At 37.9% G+C, this 9715-nt stretch overlaps 1 protein-coding gene across 1 annotated transcript in view; it reads left to right on the forward strand.

Annotated features, from left to right (window-relative positions):
- Positions 1-6616, forward strand: part of tmem47 (transmembrane protein 47) — a 34174-nt gene extending 27558 nt beyond the window's left edge. Inside the window, exon 3 of the mRNA XM_066706362.1 lies at positions 985-6616. Coding sequence (XP_066562459.1) covers positions 985-1163 — 179 coding nt within the window. The 3' untranslated portion in view covers positions 1164-6616. The remainder of the gene's footprint in view (positions 1-984) is intronic.
- The last annotated feature ends 3099 nt before the right edge of the window (positions 6617-9715 follow it).

The raw sequence follows: 9715 nt of genomic DNA on the forward strand, positions 1-9715 counted from the left end.
TCTTTAAATGCAAGTAAATGTCTAAAGCAGCGTCCAGCAATATTATTAATCACAGATTTGGTGGTTTTCAGATTTGGGTGGGTCTTGAAGGAGAGGAATGGCTAATGATCAGCTGGGTTTAGTTTCATTTATAAAGTTGGCTAATCACAAAGTATTACAAGGTTTTGTAATGCATCCATATCAGATCATGTATCATGGAACAAGATACTTGATGCCAAGTACATTATTTGTCAGGCAACTTACATTTCAACCCATTTATACAGCTGGGCATTTTACTGGAGCAATCTAAGTGAAGTACCTTGCTCAAGGGTACAACAGCACTACCCCACTTTGAACCCACAACCTTCCAGTTATAAGTATAGAGCCCTAACCACTACTCCGCAGTATGAAGCTGCTCATATGTTTTAGAAGTTGAAGTATTTCTGGCCACTGTACTGGGAGTTCTACCTTATTAACAAATAGTGTGTTGTCTTATTAATAATTATAATAATAATATACTTTACAGATTGACTTATTCGGTCCGTAACCAGACTAATATTGCCCAGTCCCTACCATAAATGTTTTAAGCAACGCAGAATAAACTGTCAGTCTGAATTTCCAATGATTTTGTTGCCTTTTATTTCATTTTGTTATTCCAGATTGGATTTTGGGATGTTATGTCTTCTTTGCTTTCTGTATTCTCATTAATTCAATTTTTTTTCCTGAGAGATGGCAGAGCTGGTATAAACTTTCTGCATATTATCTCTCAAGACATCCCCCATTATTTAAAGAATTTCTATAATAACCCAATATCTACTGTGATGGTTACTTAAATCTCAAGACATCAAGGAAATATTTTGACAACCTTGAATTCACCTGTACATTTCACAGCATATTGACTATAACCCACACTACGTGTTGCTCCAAAACATTGACATTTATGATTGTTTTTATATCGTAGCGTCAAATAATCACACATGTTTTTGTTTCTCCTTTCTTTTTCAGTGGTTCTTCAAGTATGCAGTCTTGTCCTGTACCCCATCAAGTTCATCGAGTCCGTTAGCTTAAGAATATACCATGAATTCAACTGGGGATATGGCCTCGCCTGGGGGGCCACCATCTTTTCCTTTGGGGGTGCAATCCTATACTGCTTGAACCCCAAGAACTATGAAGATTATTATTAGCACTGTCACTCACCACAGCTACCTGGAGTACATACAATATTATTTTTCTAATATGCTGTTATCTTGGAGGAGCAGTTTACATTCTGTACTTTCTGCCTGTGGCTGCAAGAAAAAAAATAACAACAACAATAAACTAACAAAGACCATGTGGGTGGGGGTGGGGGTGGGCAGAGACACTTAGTAAAAACACATTTTCTTAGACCTTAACTGACCTAACTACTGAACTGACAAAAAAGTGTAGCTTTCTAAAGATATGGAAAAGAAAAAATGTGTAATACAAAAGGAAGAAAACCTATAAGCAAAAAAAAAACAAAATAAAAAAACGAGCGATGTTCTACAATACAAAATTGACATCCGTCAGTCTCAACAGAGGATTTCTGTACTTCAGCCTTCACCTTTCAGAACCTGCTCATTTATACTCCCAAGTATATATTGACCACAAAGCTTCATGGGAATACTTGTTTGCTTTTTTGAAGTGTGCAGTGACCGAGATGCTCTGCGACTGTAAGTGGAGCCTGCCTTGATGCAGCACTACCAAGAATGGTTTTATGCAGGCACCTATAAAAAAAGACTAAAACCTAAACCAATAAAAATGTCACCAGAAACATCTGAAAGCTATCATTTAGGTTGCTTTATATGAAGAGATGGTTGATTACTGCATAAGTCATATACCAGTGTGGTACCAATGTATGCAGTGCTCTGTTTTGGAAACCCCTTTCAAGATCAGGCTTTTTTTTAGTATTCATCAGACCGATTATACAGTCTGTATAGAAATCGTATGTAGAAATGGGAAATGATTGCAGAGTTGTGGGGAATGAGGCTCCAGCAACCCACATCACTTTCCAATGGCTATCAGTGGAAGAAGAACTGGCCCTCACAAATCAGCCTGGAATCAACACATCGTTCCTCTGGCCCTGATAAAAGTCTACAGCCTTTGGGAGAGAGTTCAGTGGGAAGACATTATCCAGGAGGAGAAAACATCACAAACAGAATAAATCGGCACTCTTTAGGATTGGATCTGCTGGCTGGACAGGGTTGTGTTTTTCAATCCACACATGAACCCTAGAAATGAAGAGAACACCAAATAAAATGCTACATTTTTGTTTTGTTTTTGTTTTGTTTTTTGTACCTCCTTTCAAAGGACTTGTTTGTGTTTGTGAATAGAAGTGGAAGGTTTCTTAGCCCTACTGTGATGACTTTTCCCCCATTACAAGGCCACTGCTCTTACAGTTTAAGTCACTAGCAAACCACGGGATTGGCTAAACTGTAACACAAGTTATTAATGGTCACAGTGCCAGACTTCAGAAATGGATAATTACAACGGCCTGTCTAAACACATAAGAAAAGATGGAATTCCAGACAAGTTTCTGCTGAATGATTTGTTTTATGAAAATGCCAGAAGTAATTGTGTGTGTTATTTCAAGTGTGTCACTGCAGAATTAGAGGGTTCATTAGTCTGATTTTGACTATGCCACTATAAATACTGTTTCATGATGGATTACTTATGAGAAGTATCTCCAAGTGCAGTTATTTGCACCTTTTAAGATAAAAATTGTTATGGGATTCCTGATGCATATAGAGACTTCAAAATGTGAGGTGCCCATCCAGCTTAAATCCATTTAAGGTTTCTTCCCCCCCCCCCCCCCCCCACCAAGCAATAGATTGGTGACCAAGTTAAACAGACACACTCTAGGGGAGCACTGGTTCTCTTTTATATGTATCCATTGCAAGCAAACCCAGTCTGTACAAACATAAAGCTAATAATAATGTCCTTTAAAAAAGTGTGGATCTACATCTGGTTACTGAAAAACATCTGTATTCATCTGCTGTCCTGAGCTCACTGTAAAACTGTATTACTTCTAAATTATTCCCTGTGAGAACTGGCAGTAATTCCTCAATATTACCTTAAATGTTATGAGTTTACAACTGAGAGGTACAGCAAATCATGTTTGGACAACTGTTCACCACATAGGTATAGCCTTTGATTTAAAAATCCCAAATGTGTACCAGGGCTGGGATTAAATCTAAATTTAGATCCACCTACTACTACAAAACTACAAACCTGTACTCTGGCAAGTTTTATTTTTTGTTACATGCTACTTTCTTCTACTCATAAATGTAACTGCTATGGTATACAGGTTTGTAGTTTGCTATTAGGAGGTGTGTCAATTCTTACATTAAACTCTGAGGGGAACAAATACTCCTAAATTCCATTAAAAGACAGTAATATAAGCAGCCTGGATACATTTATTCTTTCATTCTGCCTCCAAATCTAGTTATTTACATACTAGAACTTAGAAGGGCTACTGGTAAAATCTATACTAGTGGAACCTGGTTTATGGACCTAGACATTTCACTTGGGATAGTGTCTGTTTTGCTTTGGATAAATCTCCATAGTATTTAGATGAATGGGTATCGGATTGGGCTGGAGAAAAGAACAGAGTCACAGAGGTTATTCCACGTGCATCTTTCCCCTCAATGGGGAAGTGATGCACGCTTAATGTAGCTTTTGTTGTTGATCTGGCTCCCTTACTTATGCCAACACCACAGATGGAACGCCCCCTCCCCCAACCCCCCACTTTCCCTTCGCAGTGAAGTGTCGTTTACCACCTCTCCATTGACACTCTGCTAGCTGAAGCAGAAGACGCCTCCAGCGCCTAAACCCAGCTATCTTGCACATGTCCATTTCAGCTTTGAAGATGATAAACTGTAAAATATATTTTAAAGTAAATTAATAAATGTGTCAATATAAATGCTACATTATGGATTAGCATGTTACTGTAAATTGTCAAATGAGCAATGAATAGACCAGTAAGTGAGGTCTAATGTATGGCTAGCAATGTAATTTATTCTGATTTCACTGGTATTTTTGTACAGAAACGTGCACACTAACCTATTGCCTCTGTGTCCTCTATATTGCCTCAAACTGTGCCTAGACATTTGATTTATCTTCTAAGAAACACATATTTTCATCTACTGGGCGGCATTAACTGTTCTTTAAATGGCGTCCACTTAGTTGCTTTGACATTGTCACAGAAGCTTCTTTTCTTCTTTTCTTTCTTTAATAATTAGTTTGAAATGTAGAACAAAATGTCTTGTGGTTTAGGTGAGCCATACAAAAATAGACTAGTTATTGTTCCTTGTTTAACATATGTTCTACTTTTTGTGTTTTGGTGTTTTGAACATGTCTAAATGAAGAGATCTGCTTCAAATGTCAGAATCTCAATCAGTTCTATATCACGCGTAAGTGAATACACAGGGCCAGATGAATTGCAGTTTACATTTTTCAGTCACAAATTCAGGAGCTATGTATGTAATTTCATTCCTGTATGTATTGGCTCTCTCATGGTTATAAAAACAAACGCTTCAGCTATTCACTATTCTGGCAGTGCTCTTGTGTACTTGAATGAGAATTGCTTATTCTAATGTCTGTCTATCACACCACATATTAAAAAACTTACATGAGAGGTTCATTCACTTCTTTGATCAGAACCTGTAATCTAAATTACAATTAAAAGCTCAAATGCAGTCCTGCAGCCACAGACCTGAGCTGTTGGAGATTGCCAATACTTAAAATCATCACTTCATTTGACCTCGTCACCTGAACAGATCTTTTTTTTAGACACCCGCAGTAGATACATTGAGTATGCTAATGAAGCTTGAGATAATATATTCTTTTCAAATGATCACATCAGGACTTTGGGGATTTGAGAGAATGAGTGCTCTATAAACCTGTTGCAGATGGCTTATGCTTTTGTACTCGTGTGTTGATGGAAAAACAAATTGATAGGCAGTGTCATATGTGGGACTGATGAAATAGGAAAAAAAAATCCCTTTCCTAATTTTTTGGATGAACACATAGCAGAGCCTCCTTAAAAGTATAATTTATGTTGAGAGTGCTACTGAAATGCATTGTGTCATTAGCTGCAACTGTTATGTGAGTTGTTATACAGTACCGTATCTCTGATGGTGATCTATTTGGACACAACTAACATAATAAACAAAAAACAACAAAATTCTCGCCTTGCCTGGTTTTGATTTGGGACATTAGGTACTGTTGTTTAATAGGTCACAAGAAGCCTATTTGTACCAGTGTCTTGCATAAGGAAATCAAAGGAAAAGGGTTGTCTGAGTATTAAAGAAGAATGGAAGGTGAGATTTTTTTTCTTCCAAATTGCCAACAGTAATAAGCTTGCCCAATCCTGATGTGCAATTCCATAGAATAAGAGATGACTAAATCATTGACAAATGGTAATATAGATTACATCATAACAGATTGATTTTATGAATGATTTGACAAATGAGGCATTAAGATTGAAGATGAGAACATAATATGAAAAAAAGTATAATAAGTAATTTCAAGCTGTTACAAGTGAAATGGAAGTAACTTTTTAGACGTCATCCCAAGAGTTTCTGCCTCTAGGCTTTAAGTCAAGCATTTAATGCTGTCTAAAGCTAAGACAGAATATCACATAGATGTGGTTTCATGCCTGAGGGCAAAAAGAAAAACATATACGAAACATGTTGAAGATGCAGAGAGCCATATGGTGCTGTTATTAAACCTCTACAATTAAGTTGTCTTAATAGCTTCCACACTGTCTTGTCCTGATGGAAGAAATATAACTACATGAAAATGATCCCCTGTGTTTTCAGCTCCTGCATTAGATGCTCACTTGAAGGTCACTTAGTATTGGCTAAGAATCAGGATTGTCGGGATACTGAGATTGTGCATGTGCTGTCTGGTTCACACTCTGCTCGTCTCGTGTAATCTTCAGTGCATGGCCCAACCTCGGCTGTCTTCCGCGATTCCACGCGGCAGGCAACGGTGCTTCTTCTCTCTTTCCGTGTTTCAACAAACAGGCAAGACAAAACTTTCAATATCATGTCTTACACACCTTTTCATGTATTCCTCTAGTCTGCCGTGTTGAGATTAAAAGGTGCTGTACAAAGGAGAACTATCAAGCGTTAAGCTCCTCCTGACCTCAAACTTGTCTTCTTCTATTACTCCAGCCTACCAAAACAGAGGTGACAACAGCCAACACACTCAATAAGCATTTGATATTTTCACGGTCGATCATTTTTCCTTAAAGTGACTGCAATGGCTTTTTTTTTTTTTTTTTTGTCCTTTGAAGGAGTGTGGTAAGCAGGTTATTGTCCTGTTTATGGTTTGTTTGATTACTATTTCAATTACTATAATGTTTTAAATAACCTTGTATCGGCAAACAACAATGCTTTACAAAACACTTGATTAGGTTTGTGTCAGTTTTAAAAAACATTTTATACATGTTTTTGTGTTCGATTTAGTTTTTGGCATACGAATAGGAAACTCAGTTTGGAATAACTTGTAGATCTTTGCTCCTCTCATATTCTTCTCTATAACAGTCTAGCCACTGTTATACTGGTGTAACTCCCACTACTGTTTTATTCACATAATAAACATAACATGCTGTGCACTAAGTGATGTTTCAGTGAGACCATCTTTGAAATTCTGCATTGTTATGAAACATCACTGAGGTCAGTATCTCCGATCTATGAATAAACTCACTCTTACCCAGAGGAACTGTATTCAGCGTTTCAACACTTCTTCACTTATGTGAAATGGTAGCCTTCAAAACCCAAACCAAAATAAGCAATGTGCCCTCTTTTCTCATTTCAAAAAGTTACGTTACATTTGTTCCTACAATAGCATGCCCTTGCCTTTGCTATTCATCATGTATAGGTTTGAAAGCTTTAATGTCCTACGCAGAGCAAAAAGCTGTTCTATTTTTCGGAGGAGGTCACTGCACATTTCAATGGAAATACTTCAATATTGGGATTTTAGAAGCATTACAGGATGCTCCCTGTGAATGATTTAACATAAGAGAACAGGTACTTGGAAGTGTTTTTGAGGTGTTCTATCAGAGCAGAGTCCATAAAGATTAATTGATTGAATTATGAGCAGAAGAGCTTTGGGGTGTGATAGAGCAACCACATGCTAAATAATCCTAATCCTAATAAGATAAATAGTGTTTTCTGCTTTTATTGTTTCTTCCCAAGCAATCCTGTTCAGTAAATCAGGGTCACGTTCAATAAGTAAATGTTTCTATTCAAAGTGAAATTACAATTCCTGCCTGCAAGATACATTTTATTTTAAATGTATTTATTTTGTCATTGTTGTGTGCCTACTTTGATTTGAAGTTATTTTGAACAGGTCTTTGTGAAAGTTTGAATCCTCAACAGTTGAAAATGCAAACTCCTCTGATGAGTTTCTTATTCTAAATGCCTTGTTGGCGATCTACAAAGACTGCTCCCAGATGGCTTTTCATCAAGTGTCTGTCCTTGAGTTTGCAATATGCAGGTTGTAAGGTGGCCTGGGGAAGCAGTGGTGCATTTATTTATTGTTGACTTGGAACTGGCAAGATTATAAAAGTTTTTAATCTACGATTGATGTATATAATTTATCGGTTTAACCACAATTGACCAACATTATGGGGTTTTAAACAAAGTCTTCTCGCTTCAATCAGCCGCAGATAACCGTCCTTTATACGCTTAATTCTGACCAACCATAAACTGTGACTTTTACGAGTACTGACAAGCTGGGATTGGCCAGGGGGCTGCATCTATCTCGTACCAGCTCCACGACAGACGAACATTGTTCACACGTTGAGTGGTTTCACTCATTCAAGGCAAAGGGCAGTGCCCCTGCCAAAGCTCATTAAAGACACGCTGGTGTCACCATGGCAACCTCAGATCCAGTGCAGCTTGTCTGTGTGCCTCGACTCAGAATCAGCCTCCAGAATCAGAGCTTGTGTTCTGCTTAAGAATATGGGCCGTTTTAAATGGCCTCTGTTGAATGTTTGTTTTTTGGACACCTCCCTTCAGAAATGATTACTCTTTCAGCTACTAACGACATGAGCTGCTCTGCCAGCATCTTCTGAGAGCAATTCAGACTGCATCAGTTAACAAAGGGAGGGTGAGACACCTATATGGGGGGAGTTCACGGTCATTAAAAACAGCTGTTGAAAACAAAGCAACAACCACATTTAAACTTGAAATCCTTGTCCACTGTAGTGTGTCTCCCTCACTCTGATTACAGACCATCGTTTGACAGATGTGCATAAACAAAGTTGGGTGTAAATCAACTCCATATAAGGAACATGCATACAAAGTAAGATTTACCACAAAATAGCTATACATGTCTGCTTTTGTAGTCTGGGGGCTGATTATCAGGTCAAATAGTTGTCTGGAATATAGGACAAAAGTAATAGCTGAAATCATATCTACTTTTAAATGTGTCTGCAGTTATGTTTGTTCAGACTAGATTGAATGATGTAATACAGTCTGGTTGTATTTTGGGAGTATTAGTACAATTCCATCTGAACAAGCGACCTAAGTATGGACAAGAGTTTTAAGTGAAAGATTTAAGTGAATTTAAGTGATTTTTTAAAATTCTACACACTAGACAAGTCTTATTACAACATTTTGTTGAGTTAACCAATTTCTAATATCAATGAAAGGTTATATAGAACACATGTAATGGAATAAATACATTATTTATACTTCCTTGAAGGTTAATGTATATCAAAAGGAGTGCTGATGGGATATCTGGTTAGTGTTATCTGCACCCACAGCACAGGTATTCTAAAGTAAGGTTAATGGGTGATCAAAGAGTCTGTGCCCAAGAGATCCTACTTTTTCCCTTGAATTTTGAGAGTGGTGTGTTTCACAGGAAAGGAGAGGAGGGGAGGCAGCAGAGAGAGGAGAATAGAAAATGTTGAATGCCGAGCTTGACTTCCTCGATCGCAGCTGTGTGGAGGCTATACGACAGATGGATGCCCTAAGTCCTCCTCCCAAGCGTGACTTCTCTAGTTTTGCAACGGCATCTTTCTCAATTTCTGAATTCTAACACAGGACCTAAACCAGCGCCTTTAGATGCTTGACTGACAACACAATGTCAGGTTCCAACCCACTGAGCCAATAATAACCTTGGGCTAGGTTTATTAAAGACCTAACTTTCCTCTACAAGATTGTTGATATTTCACAACAGAAGACAAACAATTCTAATTCCCTATTTATATGTACTTATTGCACATTACAAATTATGTCCCAATGGAGAGCTTACAAACATCGTGTCACATGTTAACAAGTGAATCTAATTACTTTCTTTGGTTATGCTTTTATGACGTATGGATGTAAAAATGACTGAGCCCACATCCACTCCATTAAAACTATACAGCAGAACTTATTTATCCCTTTTAGTTACTTCAAGCACTCCAGAGTCATATTCCTTCCCAACAGGTTTTTTGTGAGTTTGTTTATGTACTAATTTATTTATGTTTTTATTTCAAGCTTTGCAAGAACAAAATAGTCCGAAGACGTCATTCCCATTCATTGCTCAGTGTGGTCACTGAAATCCCAGACACAATCTGTTGCTGCAGGACGTGCTAGAGAGTCCAGCACTGCCTCTGCAGCTGTGAATAATTAACAGCGCCCCACAAAAACTCCTGCACTCTGGTACATCAGCAGAGTCAGTGCCTTCTGTGAACTCACCAGCGCAAGACAATGGGTTCCCT

This window comes from Amia ocellicauda, chromosome 6 (assembly GCF_036373705.1).
Source record: "Amia ocellicauda isolate fAmiCal2 chromosome 6, fAmiCal2.hap1, whole genome shotgun sequence".
Taxonomy (NCBI): Eukaryota; Metazoa; Chordata; class Actinopteri; order Amiiformes; family Amiidae; genus Amia; species Amia ocellicauda.